Genomic DNA, 21211 nt, shown 5'->3' on the forward strand with positions numbered 1-21211 from the left:
CAGAGGTGATCCAGTTACAGACACACCCACAGCCCTCTCGGTGGCTCAGACCACTGTCCTAGCCCCTCCCCCTCACCTTCTTCCCACTTCTTCCCACCTCCCGGGAGGATTTCCTGACAGCATGAATCCTACTCTTTCTATCTATCTCGGTCTCTGTCTCTGTCTTTCTCTCTCTCTCTGTCTCTGTCTCTCTCTCTCTCACACACACACACACACACAACATACACACACAATACCTGGTACAGAGTAAAAGCTCAACAAATTTGTTAGTACTGTGACTTGGCCACGGGGGGGGGGCATATCCACTAGGGCCTTGTGGAAGTGTACTGGGCCCCACCACCCATCTCCTCCTAGGAAAAAAATGAGAAGAGGCAATACAAGTACAAATAGGGTCCTCCTCCCCAGGGACAGAGATTGCAGTCTCCTCCAGGGGAAGCTGTCAGATAGCCTCCAGGCACAGAAAGCCAGGGATTACCCAAAGTCTCTACATTGATCCTGGAGAGACAAATCATGAGGGAAGCACATTAGGAACCATAGTAAGGGAGGGAAACTTTCTCTTCATGCCACTAGGCCCTCCTCCATACACTGAGCGTGTTCTCTTTCCACACTTAAGTCAGGAGACCTGAGACCTGACTAGAGCAAACACCTGAAACTAACTACCTGGACCATTCGCCCCTGCAAACCCTCCCATGCCTTGACTGTGTCCACCGACCCTATAGTGAGTGTTTCTAGTGGTACAGAAAACACGTGTGTGTGTGTGTGTGTGTGTGTGTGTGTGTGTGTGTGTGTAAGCTCCGGGCCCATCAGGGGCCTTCATCTGTTCTCACCTCTGCTCCTGCACCTGAGCCTGCCTAGGTAAGCAAGGCTAAGGTAGGGTGTGTTCAGAAGATCCCAGAAGAACAAAGGGACTAATAACAAAAGAGCTAGCAGCCTCTCAGATGCCTTAGGAGCCTCAATTCTAGAGGTGAGCTAAAGGCAAGAATTAAGAGCCCTGATGATGGAGGAGCCTGGCGACACCACCCCCACTGCCACCCCTCCCCCCAAAGGATGTGGGAAACAAGAGCTATTGCCCTGCAGAATCTGGGCTCAGAGCATAGAAAAGGACAAATGGAACATTTTGCAAACACTTTTGACGATAGGCACGACTAGCCTGCAAACAATTTCACAGACATACCTACCTGGGTGCAGAAAAGCACAGCCAGGGCATAGGCTATGTATACAAATGCTAGAAGCTGGTTACCGACTGGGGTGAATCCCCAAAAGGGAGATGTCGCCTACTCCTTTGGCCTCTCCATGGCTTGCTATCTCGTTTCACAAAACTGCAATCTACTTTAAGTCCCAGGAGCTGCATACAGAAAATCGGAACATGCCCTTTCTAAATTCGCTGGTGCTACAAGGGAAGTTAACCCACTGAAGTTGCAGACATCTACCCCTCAGCTTTTCTCAACCCACTGCAGGCTCCCGGAACCGGGGAGCTTCCCTAGAGCATCCACAACGAGGTGGCACAGAAAAGGAACAGAAGATGAAGGCGTGGGTCGAGGCGACCCCGTGCGCGCGCGCTCACCTGGCCCGCAGAGCCGGCTGAAGTGGTAGGGGTTGCAACACACCGTGGGCCCGTCGGCGGCAGCGGCGAAGCTGTGGCAGCCGCACAGGGGTTTCAGCTCCACTGCGTGCTGCAGGTCTGGCCAGCGAAAGAGGCGGCCGAGCAGCAGCTGCGGTGGCGCAGGCTGGCCGCCCAGGCAGAGGTCCGCGCGCGGCACCAGCACGCAGCCGCCCGGCACGCCGCCGCGGGACTCCACCGCCTCCAGCAGCGTGTCCAGCGAACGCTCCTTGAGCCGCTTGAGCAGCGAGTACGTGACGGTCTTGAGTTCCTGCTCCAAAAGCAGCAGCCTAGAGCGGGCTTCGCGACCCCGAGGCCCGCCACCCTCCTCTGGCTCCGGAGACTGCCCGGCTGCGGGATCACCAGCGTCCCGGGGCGCGCCCGCAGCGTCCCGCTCGGAGAAGAGACAGCAGGTCACCGTCTCACAGTCACTCTCAGGCAGCCATCCGGGGCCTCCAGGCTCCGCCACATCCAGCAGGGAGCCCTCAGCTCCGGCCCCCGGCTCCGACACCGGCCTCGGGGGGCCCCCCGTGCGCCGGCGCCTGCCGGCGATCGGGGCGCCTCGCGGTCCCACCGCGTCCCGGGGCCGCCGCGGGACTACCGAGCGGACTTCAGAGCGGCCGCAGCCTCCACCCTCTCGTGCCCGCGGGGCAGGCTCAGCTCCGCTGCCCAGGCTCCCATCCTCTTCGCCACCACCGCCGCTGCCGCCACTGCCTTCCTCCCGATCAGGGACCACACGACTTCGCCAAAGTCGCCGCACCAGCCCCGAGCGTTTAGACCTGAACATACGATATCCTTTGGCGCCTGGGGTGGTGGGAGGGGAGGCGGTCTCCGGTTACCGGGGGTCCGTTCCCTCAACGAGGCGCCGGCTGCGCGGGCCGCAGCCCCACATGAAGCTCTGCCGCGGGGCGCCGTGCAGACCGCGCACAGCCTGTCGTCGAAGGGGCGCCGCAGGGCTGCAACATGAGGGAGCTCGCGCCGGGCAGGGCCGGGAACACGCGCGCGCCAAGCCGCAGTCCGCGCGGGACCAGCAAGCTACATGGACCGCGGTGGGCCGGGACTGCTCAACTCCAGTCGCCCTGGAGCCTTCGGGGAGTCGCGGACGAAGCGATGCTAGAAACACCCCGCATGGGCCGGCGAGCCTTCAGAAGTTGTGCGGCTGGTACACAAGCACAAAGCGCTTGCGTTGTACCCCCAAATGAGACTGCACAACTCTGCCTTCAAAAGCCCAGTGCTACGCTGCATGGGCTTTCCCTGCAGGATCCGAAACTGACGCTTGTGGATAATTCCCAGATCCCTGAAATGAAATGAAATAAAATAAAATAAAAATAAAAGCAAAGCAAGAAAAAGATCCCCAACAAAACCCAAAATGCTTGGATTTGCACGCACGAAAAGCAACTCCGTCTCAGGTCCCGGGCGCTCGGTGCACTTGGAGTAAATCTCTCCTGAACGCGGGTGTCAACACATGAGTGGAAGCCGTAAAAATCCCAAGAGCAGCTAGGAATCCTTAATTAAAAATGCAATCCACCGAGGCAGAGGTCGCAGCCCGCCCCACGCTGTGCTGGGTCGCTTCGGGCGCCGCGGCTGCCGAGGTCGCCCCCTTCCCCCCTCCACCAAAGTGCCTCCCGGTGGCCCCGCGGTCCCAGCGAGGTTTGGCGAGGCAGCGCCCGGCGGCTCTTTCTCTGGGCTCCGCTCCCTCGCTCGCTCCCCCGCTCGGCGCCCTCTCTCTTTTTTGTTCTCCTCAAACGCACACTGAGGGCCCCCGGAGGAGCGCCGCGGAGTCATTGGCTGCCTCCCATCATATGCCAGTCTAGACACTTTGGCGGCTCCGCGGCGCTGATTGTTGCGCAAACAAGGTTTCAAGTTTCTTAACTCTTAAAGGAGAACACGTCCCATTGCTGAGCCCAAGGCTCCAAGGGGGCTGGTTCCTGGGGCGGGACGAACCCGGGCCCCCGCCCCTCTCCCGCCCCGGCACCCCCGCCCGGAGGCTTACAGCGCCGGCGACTCGCTCTTTAGCTCACGTCGCGCCTTGGGCACGGATACGAGCGATCCCGCACACGCGCAAGCAAACACACACACCCTGCTACCAAGCTCTGCTCGGTGAACCCACAGCGACCCGGACTCCAAGGCGGCCCTTTGCCTCTCTCTGGCTTGTGCGCAAACTTGCAAACAGGCATTGCACTTTAGAGTCGGTCCAAACCCCCAGCCTCAGCGCGAGCTAATAAAAATGGGCGTGTGTGCGCGCCTTCCTGCCCTGCGTCTCTGGGGAATTGGGGGGGCGGCCGAGAAGTTGGGGTAGCAGGATCTTCCGTGACCAACGAAGGCTCCACGCACCCCCTTCCCAGGACTTGGGGTGGGTCGCTCTACTGGGCTACACAGCGATGGGGGGAGGGGGGCGTAGAACACTTCGATCCTGGGAGCTCCAGGACAGCCGGAGGTGGGGACTTGGACAGGGTGGGGTAGAGGCGGGAGTGCTCCTGCTCTTGGATGGCTCCTCTCGGTCGCCTGGGCTCTCCCGCCAGGCTGCCTGGCGTCCCAGGCCCCCCTCAAGCAGGGGCGCTTACTTTTCCCTTCTTGGATTTACTTTCTGCCCCTTCGAGAGGGGTGTGCTTTTCCCAGCTACGTTTCACTATGAAAACGGGCAAGTTGGGGGAAAGACTTGGGGGCCCGGCACGGAAAGGGTTAAGGCCGCTCCTGCCCTGGAGCCGGCGCGGCGGGGTACCTCCTCGGGCGTGCTTGCTAGTCCGAGGGTGGCAAAAGTTCAAGCTTGTAAAGTCGGGATTGGTCCCGCGCGGAAGGGGAAAAAGGCCTGGTTCCCCCTCCCCCTCCCGGGCGTGGCGCCGATTGGCTCAGCCGCAGGGCCGGCCCCGCCCTCCCTGGGCGCACCGCGGCCCCACCCCCGGCGCAGCGCCACGCCTCCTTCCGGGCATGAGCGGGGGGGCCCCGAGCTCAATGAAAGAAATTCCGCTACTCTCATTGGCTTGGGGCTGGACGCCGCTCCCCGCGGGAGGCGGGGTGCAGAGGATGGGGCGCGGATTTGTGATCCCCCCGTTTGGATACCCGTGCTCTGGGCTGGTGTCGTGACCGCAGCGTGCAAACCCAGGGCCAGGTCTAGGTGTGCGCTGGGGGAAGGGCCGAGTTTGCAGGAAAGACCCAGAATCATTTTCTGAGCCCTACCTGGAGTGAGGTACTCCTGTGCTGCGCGGGCCGATTATCACATCCACCCCTCACAATTTTGGCCAAGGTGAAACATGAATAGTCCTGACCATTGTTTCTCCTTTGAAAATGTTGAGACTGATGCCTGCCTCACAGAACGAAGATTCTAGGAAACAGTGCTTACTAATAAATGTACACAATACAAGTGGACAGTCAGCACCCACATGAACTTGCCTTGGGTCTCTTTCTCGCCCGTGAAGAAGTTGACCGCTCCTAAAATACAAAGAAAGCACTACAGGATTGTGCATACCCATTAGCTCCAGCACTTAGGAAGTTGATCAGGAGTTGAAGACTATCCTGGGCTACACATTGAACTGGAAGCTAACTGGGGCTGCATAAGACCCTGTCTCCAAAAGTCCCCCCAAATAAAATAATAGATATAAAAATAAACCAAATGTGTTTTCTTTTATGAAGATTATATTTACTGCTTTGGTTCCAGGTTACAATAATAGCAGATATTTTAAGCTCTTTACCACAGTAACCCAAGTTTCAAGCCTAACCAGCATGTATGCATTCATTTACATCTCACATCCTCATCGGATTTATTTTCTCTGTGTACAGCTGAGGAAACTGAGGCACAGAAACTTGCTCACTTAATTTGCCACATTGGGAGCACTAAGACACCAAAACCAGAAAGGCATGTACTGTAGGGGAAAAGGGCCAGCCAAAGAAACACATCCTGAGCAGAGCCAAAGAAACACACCTTAGCTCTAAACCAGAACCAAAGAAATGCACCCTGACCCTGAAATCAGTGCAAAGAAATACACTTTGTGGGAACTGAACGTGACATGCATAAAACTTTAAATAAAAAATATATGGGAAAAAAAGAAGAAATACACTTCATCCCTGGAATCAGAGTCAGTGAAATAAATACAACATGGCCCTAAAACTAGACTCAAAAGACTAAAAGGGACCAGTGAAAGAAACATACTTTGCCAGCTGGAGAGATGGCTCAAAGGTTAAGAGCACTGACTGCTCTTCCAGAGGTCTTGAGTTCAATTCCCAGCAACCACATGGCGGCTCACAACCATCTATAATGAGATTTGATGCCCTCTCCTGGCATGCAGAAGTACATGGAGGCAGAATGCTGTACACATAATAAATAAATCTTTAAAAAAAGAAAGAAACATACTTTGGCCCTGAAACCAGAGCCAAATCTGACCCTGAACCTGTGCAGAAAACTAACTAATCCCTGAGAGCAGGAGATCTAGCCATCCTAAACTCAGGGATTGAAATCTGACCAATCCCCACCCTGGAAAAACTCTGCTCCCTAAGAATCCCTATATAAACCCTGTGTCTGTTCAGTTTGTGGCTGTTCACGCTGCGGGCTGTCCTCTGCCAGCTTGGCAAAGAGCAGCCACTCTCCTGGATTCTTCCCTCCCAATAAATCTCTGAATGAGGTTTGGGTGAGACCTTCTTTTGCAGGGGAGCAGAGACGACCCTGGGCAGAGTGGAGCCGAGCAGGGCTGCAACACTTTTGTGGGGAAACCTTCCCCTGCCAGAGCAGAGTTGTTGCACCCAATTCTCCACTCTCCACTCTCCCAGGGAGCAGAACTGAACAGTAGCAATTTTGCTGAGGAAGCCTTCCCTGCCAGAAGCAGAGCTGATACACTGTAGAAGACTTCCCTGAGTCAGGGCTGTAACCTGCTTCTCTTACTGTGACCTGTGGTAGTCCTTGGCTCCCCAGCTCCAGGCTACCTTTCCATCCGAGCTGTAACACTCAGTATTCTGTGACTTCCGAGTGTCAGAATACCTGTCCCGTCCAATCCGTCAAAATGCTTACATGTACCAGCTGTGCTCTTACCCCCAACAGCTGGAAGAGGTGCATACCCTTGTGTTGTCACAGCATACCTTTTAGGGGAGTGGTTTCCAAAATGTAGTGCAGGGTACTTGCCTCTCTTAGACCTGTTAGATTAACATGTGGTAAGAGGCCACAACTCCCTAATACAGTGCTCTGGGGTTGAAGATGACTGACAACCAACATTATATAGAAAACTAAGGCACAAGGCCTTGGACACAATAGTTTGCACAAGCTGTCATTACTGACAGGGGTAGGATTTGAACCTAGCCAGTTTGACTAAGAAAAAAGAGTGAGCACCATAGGAAGCAAAGACACCAAGACTCCTGAAGGAGAGGTTCCCTGCCTGTAGACAATCCAAAAAGCCTACCTTATGGTAGGGATGGATACTTCCAGAAGGCTTCCCATGGCCCCCAGCCCTGGAGAAAAATATTAGTTGAGGCTTTTGTCCCTCCTGCCCCTTACTCTAGCACAAACATCTCTTCCTGCAAAGTCCCTGAGAAGGACCAGGCCAGGAGAGACTAAAGCAGGCCCTCAAGAATCCTGCTACCTTAAGTCAGGGACTGGAGAAATGGTTTGAATTTGAATGTGTAGAGAGGTCCATGTAAAAAGCCAGTCACAGTGGTGCTGGTCTGCAACCCAGAATTGGGGAGACTGGGACAGAGAGAAGCAGATACCTGGAGTTCTCTGACCAGTCAGTCTGGCTGAATGAATAAGTTCTAGGTTCAGTGAGAGACCTGTCTCAAAAAAAATAAGGTGGAGGGTGATCAAAAAGACACCCAATGTCAACTTCTGGCCTCACACATGTACACACCCACAACAAACATACCACAAACACACACTAAATAATAAAACAAAGGAATAAATAAGAGGGCTGCTAACTTAAGCAACATTTAGCGTCTTGGCACTGGCTCACAGGAGATGTAGGGTGGGGACGGTACCTAGGAAGGGCACTCCTGCACTGCATCCAGAGTCTGGTAGGTCTGAGGTCAGGGCCAATGCTATGGTTCTTCTCCACTTGATAAGCGTGGGTTATCTATCCACTATAAAATGGGAATAGGAATCATAGTAGGGACAGCTGCCAACATTAAATGACAAGAAGCCTTAGAGCAGCACTTTGTGCCACAGGACGGCTCCTTCTCTGGGCCCGTTCAACTTAGTGCTTGGCACACCTTGTAGCCACTAGAGGGTGTGTGCAGTAGGAGCCAACTGTGTAGGCCGGTGGAGTCACAGCTCTGACCTCCACCCTACTAAACTGCCACGTTCAGATTACTATGCGATGTAGGAAACAGAGAGGAAAGGCGGAAGGCAGATCCCAGTTGCCCATCCTCAAGGTCCTGCAGCCACAGGAAGTCACCCAGAAAGAAGTGACTCTGACCCCTTAGGTTTACACCTGTCTCCTACATCCTTCCCTTTCTCCTGGAAGCCCTCCATGCATCCTCATTTCAGCATCACCCTACTTTGGGCAGTACAGTTTCATGTTCTCCCCTCTGAAACAAAAGCCTACAAGGGCAGAGATGGGGAGCTTGTCAGGCTAGGTCATGAACATCAGAAAAGATCAGAATAAGGCCTCTGGGAACCCTCTTGTCTGAGACAGCACTGCCTCACTATTCCTGGCTCCCAAACACTCAGTATCTGTGGAGCAGCTGAATTAAAATTCCCCACTTCACTGAACTCTCCATCCTACCCGGCCGAACCCTCCTAGGCATCACCTCCTGACAACACAAGGAAGGTCTTGTTGTTTCTTCCTAGACTCTTTTTAAGTGCCAGAAACACAGAGGTTAGGTTATTTGTTTCTGGTCATAACAGCCAGTAGGTGGCAGAGTCAAAATCAGGTGAGTGAGCATCTCCTTAGAGTGCACCTCGTTCTACAAAAAATAAAAAATAAAAATAAATAAATGGCCTTTTGCCTTTAGAAAGTTTCCACACTAACTAATAGGGAAGGAGGCATGAGACAGAAGAAGTCACAGAAGCTAGAACTTGCTTCCGGGTTGTGGGAAGGAACTGGGAACTAGAGAGCACAGTTTACAAAGAAACCATAAGGAAGCCTGGCCACCTCTTGCCATAACTAAATGAATTGACCAGAAGGCTCATTATAACCCACTGCACAGAAACTGATGCAAATACCTACTAATTTCATGGAGAACATTTGTACATTCAAATGTTATAGCCCGACCATACGACTGGCTAAGTGGTGTTGTCTCCTCCTTTGGAAGGCAGTCTGCCTGCTTGGCCAACATAACCCCAAGTGGAAGAGCTGGGGCACACCTGAAGGTGACAGACAGCCCCTCTGAAACTTTGATACATGACCTACAGACTCTTTCTTGGGGGAAAAATGCCCATCTACTCAAAGAGAGTTTTGGGCTCATTGGTATTTGTTGAGTTCCTGCTAGGTGCCCCACCCTCCAGTAATTCCAGAGCTCATGGAATCTGGTGGAAGAGACAGACCACAACAAAACAAGCAGGATGCACAGAGTACTGGAAACAAAGTCCCCAAATTCAAAGTAAAAGAAAGAAGAGGAGAGAGAGAAGAGGTATGTGAGGGAAGGCTTCCTTGGAAAGGTGACGTTGGAGGGAGAGAATGAGGTTTTAGTGGTGACATAATTAAATTGAGGTCTTGGTGGTGACATTGAAATCGTAGTGGTAGTTGCTGGGTGCGGGATGACTTTCTAGCACATTGTCTGCTTGCGAAAAGCTATAGGAATAGATCCCTGAGGCAGGAGCATGACTGGGATGCATGTGTTTAGAACATTCCAGGGCCTTCACAGAGGTTAGAGAAATACCGGGGGCAGATGTGGGCTCGTTCAGGCCATCGCTGGATCTGTGGCTTGTGTTCTAAGTCAGTTGGAAGCCACTGAAGGTTCTGAGCAAGAGAGGCAGAACCTGCTTTCCAGGTTGTATCATTGACTTGCAGTGCTGGGGATCAAACCCTGAACCATGTGCATGCTGGGCTAGTGTGCTACCGCTGAGCCCAGGCTTTCTTTCGGGCTGGCTTTCTGTCTTAATCAGCTCCCCCTAACTGCATGTAGAGAATAGTTTGCAGAGCAGGCCCGAGCAGGAGCCTGGTAGGAGGCCTTGCAGGTAGCTAGGTGATTAGCAGCAACTTGGACTAGCGTGGGAGCAGTGGAGCAGTAGATAAGGCTAAGACACATATATCCAGGCTCTGCAGCAACATTGGAAGATGAAGCCCATAATATTTGGTATATATGTTTTTGAGATAGGGCCTCATATAACCCAGGCTGGTCTCTAACTTGATATATAGTCAAGAGTGACTTTGAACTTCTGATTCTCCTCACTTACCTGCTAAGGGCTAGTTTTACAAGTATGCACTTCTGTGTTCTATGTAGTGTTAGAGGTCAAAGATACTTATTTACTTGATTTTTAAATCAACTGTTTGCCCATATGTATGTCTGTGTATCCTATACATACCTGGTTCCCTCAAAGGACAGATGAGGATGATGAATCCCTGATCCCCTGGAACTGGAGTTTCAAACGGTTGTGAGCTGCCATGTGGGTGCTGGGGACTTAACCCAGGACCTCTACAAGAGGAACAAGTACCCTTAACCCCTGAGCCACCACTCCAGACCTCAATTCACTTGGGTTTTTTTGTTTGTTTGTTTGTTTGTTTTTGTTTTTTGGGTTTTTTTTTTTTTTGGTTTTACGAGACAGGGTTTCTCTGTATTGTTTTGGAGGCTGTCGGTCCAGCCTAGCCTCGAACTCACAGAGATCCGCCTGCCTCTGCCTCCCAAGTGCTGGGATTAAAGGCGTGTGCCACCACCGCCTGGCCAATTCACTTGTAAGTAATAGTATCTACAAAGGCACAAATATGTTAGTTACATTTATCACTTTCAAACAAAGATATATGTTGAGTAAGTAAGTCTGTTTAACTGTGTATAACCTCAAATGACTTTGGGATCACCAGTGGACATGTGTTTCATCAATTTCCAACTTCACCCCTTTGATTTTTCTTCATTTGTTCGTTAATTCATGATCATCTCTCAGAGAGGATGATTCCTCCCTGTTCTGTCTCTAAATGGAGTGAGGGAGGTATTTCCATAGCCTTCTTGAACCAGTTGCTGGTGTTAGTCTAGCCAACCCAGGTCTCCTACACTGGGGACAGTCTCAGGCAGGACCAACTAATGGTTAAGAGCCTGGACCACAAGATCCAGCTGACCTAGATTGGAAACTTAATTTCTCCACCAGATGGCTGTCTACAGACAGACTGCCCGAGTCTCGCCTTCTTCTCTTCCTCCTCCTCCTTTTTGGGGGTATTTTGTAGTGGTGGTGGTCGTGAAAATGGGTACACTTCTGAGGCGAACATGCTAGAGCTGAGCTACCCTCCAAATGTCTCTTTTGCTCTGCACAGTTCTCTTTCCTTTTCCTTCTCCTTTTCTTTTCTTTCTCTTTTCCTCCCTGAGAGTCTTGGTACAAAGCCCAGAGTGACTTAGAACTCAGTAGGTAACCCAGGTTATCCTAAAACTTCCAACCCTCCTGCCCCCACATCCCCAGCACTGGGGTTACAGGCTTGTCTATCAGTTCTAGTTTATAAAAATCTGAATCTTAGATGGCTGTGACATTAGACGGCAGTTTGGAATATCAAAGTTCACTGTCTAGAGGCTGGAGAAAGGATTCATTCTGAAAAAATACTTAGATTGCTGCTCTTCCAGAGGACCTGAGTTCAGTTCTTAGCACCCACATCAGGCAGCTCACAACCACTTGTAACTTCAGCTCCAAGGGATCCACTTCAGGAACCTGTACTCATGTGCATAAACCCACATAAAAGACACAAGTACAGTCAGTCAGTGGTGGTGGCACACACCTTTAATCCCAGCACTAGGGAGGCAGAGACAGATGGATCTCTGTGAGTTCCAGGCTAGCCTGGTCTACAGAGCAAGTTCCAGGACAGCCTCCAAAGCCACAGAGAAACCCTGTCTCAAAAAACCAAAATAAATAAAATAAAATAAAACACAGGGATAGTGGTTCATGTTTGTGATCCTATCAATGGGGGAGACAGAGACAGGTGGAGCCTTAGGGTTCCCTGGCCAGCCAGACTAGCTTTACTTGGCAAATTCCAGGCCAGTGAGAGATTTTGCATTTAAAAAAAAAAAAGTAGACAGTGCCTGAGGAAGGACAGCACTCAAGGTTGAACTCTGGCTTCAACACCTTTACATGCACACGGATAAACACACAGTGTCTGACATGGAATAAGGATTCAGTGGGATTCAGTGAACTATAGCTCATGTTAGTGAAGCGAGAATAGAGCCAGTTATTACCCAGTGGGAGCACTATATTAGTGGCAATGCTTAATCCTGTGGCAATTCCTTAATCTCGTGGGCTGGGCCCCTCTCACTGTCAAGTGGTTGACTTGGAGTTTTGAGTCAGGCAGGCCTCACAAAGGGACTCACTAAAGGACTCATGGAGGGACTTGCCCGTTTAACAAGCTGATAAAACAGCTTCAGAACTCTTAGAGCCTGCACCCTGGTCATGGAGGGAAGTAACTGAGATCACAGTGTGCAAAGCAGTTAGAGGTGTGACTGTCTGCCCCCAGGGTACTTCCAGGAGAGGGCAATGCCCTTACCACTGTCAGCTCTTCCTCTGGGAATGTGTGGGGACTGGGATGCCTGTCATGGTGGGATCACCACCAAGGCTGATCAAGGGTTCAAGCACCCGAAGTGAGGGTTTGGGGCCTTGGGAAGCTAAGGGATTTTCCCGGGACAAGTGACTTGACTCATAGGTGTTGGGAAATTTTTTTCTTCCTTTAAAACAGTCTAATAAAGCCCAAGCTGCCCTTGAACTTGCTGTACAACCAAGAATGAACTTAAATTCCTGAGCTTCCTGTCTCTACCTTTCCAGTATTAGCATTACTAGAGTGCACCATGGCAGATTTATAAGGTATCAGGAATCAAACCCAGGACTTCCTCCATACTAGGTAACACTCTACCAGCTGAGCTACATTTCCCAGCACCAGGAAATATATTTTTACATGATATATTTTTCTTTAATATATACATATATTATATAAATATGTAAAATAAATATCTATTTTTAAATTTTAATTGCTTGGTTTTCCATATATTTACATAATGACTTTTAATTGTTTCACCCCTTATTCTCCTCTCTCAGCTCCCTCCCTATTCTATGACATATATTTACTTGCAACAGATTCCATTTTGAATATTAAAACTAATGGAGATATACCAAGGAGTAGAATGAAACTGTTCATAAATATTTGATCAGAGATGAGAGACCACTCAAGACTGTCACTACCACCGTGAACACTTCCCCAGACTGACCTAAGACCTGATTCCACATAGGCCTCACAAAAGAAAGTGTTCAGTGCTTGATTCAGCAGCACATATGTTAAAAATTGGAACAAGACACAAAAGATTAGCATGACCTCTGTGCAAGAAAGTATCCAAGGGGGCTGGAGAGATGGCTCAGAGGTTAAGAGCACTGGCTGCTTTTCCAGCTGTCCTGAATTCAATTCCCAGCAACCACATGATGGCTCACAACCATCTATAATGAGATCTGGCGCCCTCTTCTGGCCTACAGACATACATGCAGTCAGAACACTATATACATAATAAATAAATCTTTAAGAGAAAAGAAAGTATCTGAGGACATGGATACACTGCTGAATTTGAGCACATTTCCATTGAGCATAGCTTTCCAAGGCTAGATTACTGAAGAACTGAGTAAAATGATGCACGGTCAATCACTCCTCCACACCATGGAGAGAGAAACTTCTGCCTTCCTTTCTAACCTGGCTGCCAGCTGGAGACCCCCCATTTGCCCCCAGAGATTAAAGGCTGGCCTCCAAGCTGCCTTGCCCTTAGATGGCTCACCTGCATCTCTCCTCTTCCCTCTGTCTCCTGGTCTCAGAGAGCCCCCCACACGCTCTCCAACACCCTAGTCTTTGCCATTGGTGGTCCATCTGCCTTTTCCTCTGAACCCCAAGCCTCCCTTCCTTGCAGGACCCTGGCATTGGCATGTCCCTCTTCCTCAGGACTGGAGATGACTTTCCACATCCCTAGTCTAGCACCCTGGGAACACCTCAGAAGTGTTGGGGGAAGGGGGCCTCTGAGGCCTCACTCTCAGTCCTCACTCTCAGCCTGCATCTGTCTCTAGGTCGTCACTCTCAGCCAATCACACCCTATGCAGATGCGCTTCCATCTGTGCTATTTCTGAAGAGTGGGAAGCTGCACTCCATAAACATTATTTTATAATAAAAGAATATTAAAAACAACCTTAATTGTATCGATATAATATCTAGTTAAAGAATGATGTTCACCACCCAGCTATTGAAAAAGAAAGAGGCACCTGAACATAAAAGATCAAGATAGAAAACAATTTAAAGCCGGGCGTTGGTGGCGCACGCCTTTAATCCCAGCACTCGGGAGGCAGAGGCAGGCGGATCTCTGTGAGTTCGAGGCCAGCTTGGTCTACAAAGTGAGTTCCAGGACAGCCTCCAAAGCCACAGAGAAACCCTGTCTCGAAAAACCAAAAAAAAAAATAAAAATAAAAAAAGAAAAAAGAAAACAATTTAAAAAAGAACTTTTGGAGGGCTGGAGACATGGCTCAGTGGTTAAACACAGGCTACCTTTTTTTTCTTTGGTTGGTTTGTTTTCAGACAGGGTCTCTCTGTTATGTAACTCTGACTGTCCTGGGAACTTGCTGTGTCGATCAAGCTGGCCTTGAACTCACAGAGATCCACCAGCTGCTGCCTCTCAAGAGCTGGGATTAAAGGTGTGTGCCACTGCACCAGCCTCTGACTGCTCTTCCAGAGGACCCAGGTTAAATTCCCAGCACCCACATGACAGCTCACATCTTCTGTAACTCTAGTTCCAGGGAATCTTTGCCATCTTCTGGCATCCACTGGCACTGCATGAGCATAGTACACAGATGGACTGATAGGCAAAATATCCGTACCCCTAAAATATAAAATAAAATAAATCTTAAAAATGTAAAAACAAAACAAACCCTAACAGTTGACCCCAATGGACATTATGCCACAGGTCCACTCCGACTGTCCTAGGGACTTGAACCCATGTGAGTGCTAGGGAAGTGCTATAACCATTGAGCTGCATCTCTAGCCTCACTATACTAAACTTCACATTCATTTTATTTTTCTGTTCCACTTTTGAAACAGGGTTTAATGGCCATTAACTCACTGTGTAGTGAAGGATGGCTTGAGCTTTTGATCCCCTTGCCTCTGCATCTTGGTCACTAAGACTATAGATGTATGTCACTGCACCCTACTTACCTCAATTTAAAAAATTTGCAGGCAGGGCAGTGGTGGCACTCACCTTCAAGCCCAGCACTTGGGAGGCAGAGGCAAGTAGATCTCTGTGTGTTTGAGGCCAGCTTGGTCTGCAGAGTTCCAGTACAGACAAGGCTACACAGTGAAAACCTGTCTCACACCTGCCCCCCCCCAAAAAAATCTGTTCACAGATGCACAAATGGTCTTTGGAAAGATGTACAATAAAGTCAGGCATTGGTGGTGCCTGCTTGTCACGAGACAGGAGGATTACTGTGACTTCCAGACTGTGCTAGGCTACCTCGTGAGACTGTCTGGAGATATGCCTGGTAAAGATGGATACATGCCTCTAGAGGAGAGGTTCTTGGAGAACACAAATATGTACATTACAATTCATAACAGTAGCAGAGTTACAGTTATGAAGTAGCAACAAAAGTAGCTTTATGGTTAGGGGTCACCACAACGTGAGGACCTGTATTAAGGGGTCGAAGCACTAGGAAGGCTGAGAACCACTGTGCTAGAGAAAGGCACAGGTAGACAGAAGCTGGCCACTCTTCAGCACAGAACCATTGGTCTTTCGTTCAATTGCTTGTTGGGTTGGTTTGGTTTGGTATGGTTGTGCTGCATTGTTGTGTTTTGAGACGGAATCTCACTATGTAGCTCAGGCTGGCCTCAAACTTGCCGTCTTCCTGCCTCAGCCTCCCAAGTACTGGGATTACGGGCAGTGTCCTCTGCCACACCCGACTTTTTATGTTTAATTTTTGTTTTTAGCTCTAATTAATTTTGGAGGGCATATGTGTCCTGGAGCGAGAGAGGAGGTCAGAGGACAACTTGCCCGGGTTGACTTTTCTCCCTCAGCCATGTGAATCCCAGAGATCAAACTTAGGTCATCAAGGTTGGCGGCAAGCTCCTTTCCCCATGCAGCCATCTCAATGGCCCCCACATCCAGCTTTTTAAAGTCATCCAGTGGTGAATCACCAGTACTTGTACTTGGCACAAAATCTAGATGGTTCTATTTGGGACGAAGGCCACATCCCACTTTCCATCTCCTGCCCCTTGGCATACAGTCCCATGTGGACACCTGTCAGTCCCCTCTGAACACTCTCTCCCCAAGCTGAATCTTCAGAAACATTGTAAACATTGCTTGCAGAAAGGAAGAAAACCAACAGAAGAATTGTTTATTAAATAATTCTAATCCCCGAACCAGTCCATTGACCTGCAAAGCAGGACATGACTAAGTGACAAATGAAACCGACCAAACCAAGCAGAGACAGAGGTAAGAGCTGATGACAGTGGGACAGCACATCCTGCCCCGCCTCGCTTGGGACTTCCTGTGTGTATGTCTTCCTTCCCAGCCAGGCCAGGCCTGGCTTCACGCTTTTGTTTGCTCCAGAGCCTGGTGTGCAGAAAGCCTATCAGAAACACTCCCTGTCTTCATTCCCTCTGGTGCAAGTCATGCTCAGGGAAGGGACAGAGGACAGAGTCTCCAGCATACTCCAGGGCCTGGTGCTGTACACAGGCAGCATTGTGACTCCTGCAAACACTGGACTCATCCATCTTTACATACCCCCATTAATAAATTAAAACCTATTTGACAAGTGTGCTGACACAGGAACAAAATCCCCAAAATCCCTCAGGCTAGATCTGTTGTTATTATCATGAAGTAGCCCTAGTGAACCTGCAGCTAGGCTGCTAAGTCCTGGTCCTCCAGCTCTGGCTCTGGAGTAGCTGGGACTACCGTCTTGTGTGCTCTACCAACGCTACCTTATAGGATTCTGGGATTCAAGCCAGGGCCTCTGGTACTCTAGGCTGGCATTCTAGTCACTGAGTTGCATCCTCCAGTCCTTGTTTCTTTGGATTTTAAACAAAACTCAGACACTTCATACACAGTAACTAATGAGTATGTAGGCTCTGAGCCTGAGCGTAGGCCCCAAGCATGGCTTATGTTTACTAACCAGTAACTGCTTCTCAAGAATAGCCGGCTCTAGGAAAAAACACCCTTGCTTTGTAGCCCTGCAGATCCTGGGCCACAGTCAGACTACCACTAAGGCTGCAGAGTTTAGTCCTGGATAACATGCCCATTGCTGGTAACGGAAGAGTGTCCACAAAAGAAGGAATGTTCTAGTGGGTCAGGTCCACAAGGGGCCAAGAATCAAGGTCCTGTGTGACAAAGAGGCAAGAGGCAGTGGTGAGAGACACGGGAAAGGTTAACATCTGGCTCTCACTCTGCTTGGGCTCTGGGCCTTGCCACGTGTCCCAATCGCGTGGGTGTTTACAAAAAACATTGGCTGAATCACTCCCAGGCCAACTTCACGGGTACTGGGACCACAGATGGGAGCCACCATGCCGGATTCTCTGCCACCTGAGCTCTGTCCTCAGCCTCGGCCTTTGTTTGGGCTTCTGCAGTCCCTCTGGTAATTCTAATTCATGCCGCATTCGTTATTTGGACTTACAGCTGCAGGCAGAAAGCCGATCGCTCACATCTTAAACCCCAAGCACAAAGCCGAGTGAGTAAACTGGAAGTAAGCAGGGCACTGTGTTACTCTCAAAGCCCACCCCCAGTGATGCACTTCCTTCAGCAAGGCCAGTTCACCCAAAGCTCCTCACACAGATCCACCAACCAGGGGCCAAGTTTTAAATGCCAGAGGCTTTGGGGGAAATATCTCATTCAAACCAGCCCTCAGGCTAAGGCCCAACCGTTACAAAGCCCTTGCTGAATGGAGAAGGAGTAAGGCAGGGCAGGGACCTCTCACCTGGCCAAGTTCTGAGACCATAAGACCTCTCAGTGGTTGCCAGAGGCAGAACAGAGTTGATGTCCCTCTCCTGAGCCCTTCTGAAGTCCTGTCATTAACACTATATTCTTTTCTTTTAAAAAAATTTAGGGATTTATTTATTATGTACACAGTGTTCTACCTTCGTGTATGCCAGAATGTCATAAGAGAAGGCACCAGATCTCATTATGGATGGTTGTGAGACACCATGTGGTTGCTGGGAATTGAACTCAGAACTTCTGGAAGAACAGTCAGTGCTCCTCATCTCTGAACCATCTCTCCAGCCCTCTTTTCAAAAAAAAATTTGAGATTATAATTACAACATTTTCCCCTTCTCTTTCTTCCCTCCGTGACCTCCCATATATCCTTCCCCAGTCTTCTTCAACTCCATGGCCTCTTTTCTCTTTTGCCACTAATTGTTTTTGCATATATATATATATACATATTTATATATATACATATACATATATATGTCCACCTTGGCATATGCATTGTTGTCAGACTTGTTCAGCTCCAGCTTGGGCAGGCATGTTGGTGAGACTTTATGGGCATAGCTTCTGACATTACCAAGAGACACAATCTCACAGCAAATGCTCTGATCCTCTGGCTCTTACCATCTTCCACCCTCTCTTCTGCAATGTTTGCTGAGTCTTGACTGTGGCAGTGATTTGCAGACGTATCTGCTGGGACTGGGCTCCCCAAGTCTGCATTTTGACTGGTGATGGTTTTCTGTAACAGTCTGTCTGTTGCAATGACAAGTTTCCTTGATGAAGGGTAAAGACTACACTTATCCATGGGTATAAAGACAAATGTTTATAGATTGTTGTCAGGGATTATGCTGGTTTAGTCAAGTCATAGTTATAGATTCTCCTTCAATAACCATGACTTCACTAACACTGAGCAATGAGCTAGTACCAAGACATGGTTTCTGTCTTGTTGAGGGGGTTGTAAGTCTAGAGAGCTGTTGGTCTCTGTCAAGGTATTTGTGTTACTACTACACCCGTAGGGTATCATGCCATATTGGTCATTGATGTGGTCATTTATGTAGATAGGTGTTTTGTATACATGTATGTCTGTGTACCACATGCATGATTGCTTCCCTCCGAGGTTAGAAGAGGATGTCGGATTGCCTGAGACTGGAGTTACAGATAGTTGTAAGCCACCATGTGGGTGCTGGGAATTGAACCTGGGTTGTAAGCCACCATGTGGGTGCTGGGAATTGAACCTGGGTTGTAAGCCACCATGTCGGTGCTGGGAATTGAACCTGGGTCCTCTGGAAGAGTTGTCATTGTTCATACCACTAAACAATCTCTCCACCTTTCCCTACCCTTGTATTCTTTTTCTTAAAGACAGTCTCTCAGGCTAGGGATGTAGTTCAATTGGTAGAGTGCCTACCTAGCATGCATGAAGTCATGAGTTCAATTCTCCATCACCAAATAAACAGGGTGTAGTGGTACATGCTGTAATCCTAATGCTTAAGAGATGGCAGGTCAGGACAAGGGGGAGCTCTTGAACCCCAGACTGAGGGCTGAGAGGCCAGCAGGGGACTGATCCAGACTCCATGAATGCAGTGTCAGTGAGGAGGCCTCAGAAATCTCTGGGGCCTTAGGTAGTATAGACCAGTGTTTACCATGGTGTACGAATGAACTTTGGGAGCCCATTCCATATAGAAGGATGCTCTCTCAGCCTAGACACATGGGGAAGGGCCTAGGTCCTGCCCTGGATGAAGTGACAGACTCTGGAGATCCCCCCAAGGAGGGCCTCACCCTACCTGGGGAATGATGTGGGGATTGGGTGGGGGCTGGAAGGGGACTGGTGGAGGGACAAGGAGGAGGGGTGGGAGAGGGAGCTGGGATTGACATGTGAAGCATTCATGATTCTAATTTAAATAAAAACATATATTGAGGGGAAAAAAAGAGATGGAAGGTCATAAGTTCAAGGCCATCCTAAGCAACATAACAAGTTCAAGGCTGGCACTGAGAGAGAGCTCAGTGATTAAAAACATTATCTGGTCTTTCAGATGTCCTGAAGTTCAATTCCCAGCAACCATATGATGGCTCACAACCATCTGTAATGAGATCTGGTGCCCTCTTCTGACCTGCAGGGATACATGCAGACAGAACAATGTATATATATTAAATAAATAAATCTTAAAAAAAAAAAAAACAAGTTCAAGACTAACCTGGGCTTTATGAGAACCAGTGCAAGGAAGAGAAAGAAAGGGAGGGGAATGTTCTGGATCCACCTTGAGTACCACTCTCAGCCTAGAACCTTCTTGGACCCTGGGATGGGAAGAGAGGAAATGCTCTGCACAACTGGAAAACTAATTTGAGGAACTCGGTAAGTGGTTTCTTCGAGGCTTGGTGTTGTCCTCTGCGTACTGGATACAGTCTACCTTCAGCCTCCAGAGCCATCTCAAGCCTGACAAGTTAGCCCTACATGGGCTAGCTAAAGCCTGTGTTTTTCACACACATATTCAGAAGATCTTGGGCTCTGTGACCCTTTAATTCTTTTTTCTTTTTTTGTTTTTGTTTTTGTTTTTGTTTTTTTGAGGTAGGGTCTTATTTGCAACTGAGGCTTGCTGTGAACTTACTTACTCTTTCTGCCTCTGCTGCCCAAGAGTTGGGATGACAGGAATGTGCCTCCATGGCCAGCTTCATGGTAACATTTTTGAGTGAAGGGAGGACCTGTATTCTCTGTTTCACGTCTTGGTCTGGAAGGAATTCTATAGTACACATGTTTTCGTTGTTTTTTGTTTGTTTGTTTGTTTGTTTTAAGTTTTTCCTTACTTTATCTGTCTGACTGCAAGTAAAAACAGAAAGGGACCCACAGATCATAGGTCTGCAGCCGTGAGAAGGATAAATAAGGGAGGTTGCCTAGAGATATTCTTTCTTCCAGGAATAGGCAGGGGGAAGAGTGAAGGCCAGGAAGAGGTCGTTGGGGGTCCTTGTGGGGAAGATTATTGCAGCTGTAGTAGTGGGGAAGTTGGAGGGTATGAGGCAAGGTTGGTTCTTAGGCCTAGCCAGCCCACTGCCTCACCTCTCCCAGAAACAGGGTGTCCTCAGAGGTCCACAGTCCCTGTGGTCAGCAAAGGTAGCCCAGGGAAACCACCACTGCCTCCAAGTGCATCCAGGTCATTCTCCCCAACAAGACAGTATTGTTTAGAGCTCTAGTGCTGGGCAGGAAAAACAGAGAGGTCAATTGTTCCTGTCATAATGGGTATATAATTTATAATAATGTTGGCTATTAAGGGATTTTTCATAATTAACTGGCAGTGGTGTGCTATTTCACTGCGTTTTTGCCTGTCATAATGATCTTGAACTCTGCAAGGCGGTTTTGAACTTGTTCAAATTAAACCCTGAATACAAAGAAGGGCAAGATCCTTCCAAATAAGGGGGAGGTGGAGTGGTATGACCCCGGCTGGCCTCCTCCCAGAATCAGGGCTGGGCTGTGCATAACCAGCCAGGCTGAGACCACTGACTTCCTGGGAGAAACCTGCCCAGAGGCCAGGCCTGTGTGTTGAGCTCTAAGGCAGCTTCGGCAGCTGCCTGGGGAAGATGGATTTTCCA

At 49.4% G+C, this 21211-nt stretch overlaps 1 protein-coding gene and 1 non-coding gene across 2 annotated transcripts in view; one reads left to right on the forward strand and one right to left on the reverse strand.

Annotated features, from left to right (window-relative positions):
* Smad6 (SMAD family member 6) overlaps window positions 1-3464 on the reverse strand; it is a 71319-nt gene extending 67855 nt beyond the window's left edge. The window contains exons 1-2 of the mRNA XM_013117387.3: window positions 2990-3464; window positions 1565-2897 (exon numbers count right to left, since the gene is read on the reverse strand). Coding sequence (XP_012972841.1) covers window positions 1565-2387 — 823 coding nt within the window. The 5' untranslated portion in view covers window positions 2388-2897; window positions 2990-3464. The remainder of the gene's footprint in view (window positions 1-1564; window positions 2898-2989) is intronic.
* Window positions 3465-12950: 9486 nt separating this feature from the next.
* On the forward strand, window positions 12951-13061 carry LOC121137735. The gene has a single exon (XR_005875039.1). It is a non-coding gene; the product is annotated as a U6 spliceosomal RNA (small nuclear RNA).
* The last annotated feature ends 8150 nt before the right edge of the window (window positions 13062-21211 follow it).

This window comes from Mesocricetus auratus, unplaced genomic scaffold (genome assembly GCF_017639785.1).
Source record: "Mesocricetus auratus isolate SY011 unplaced genomic scaffold, BCM_Maur_2.0 Super-Scaffold_100691, whole genome shotgun sequence".
NCBI classification, from domain to species: domain Eukaryota; kingdom Metazoa; phylum Chordata; class Mammalia; order Rodentia; family Cricetidae; genus Mesocricetus; species Mesocricetus auratus.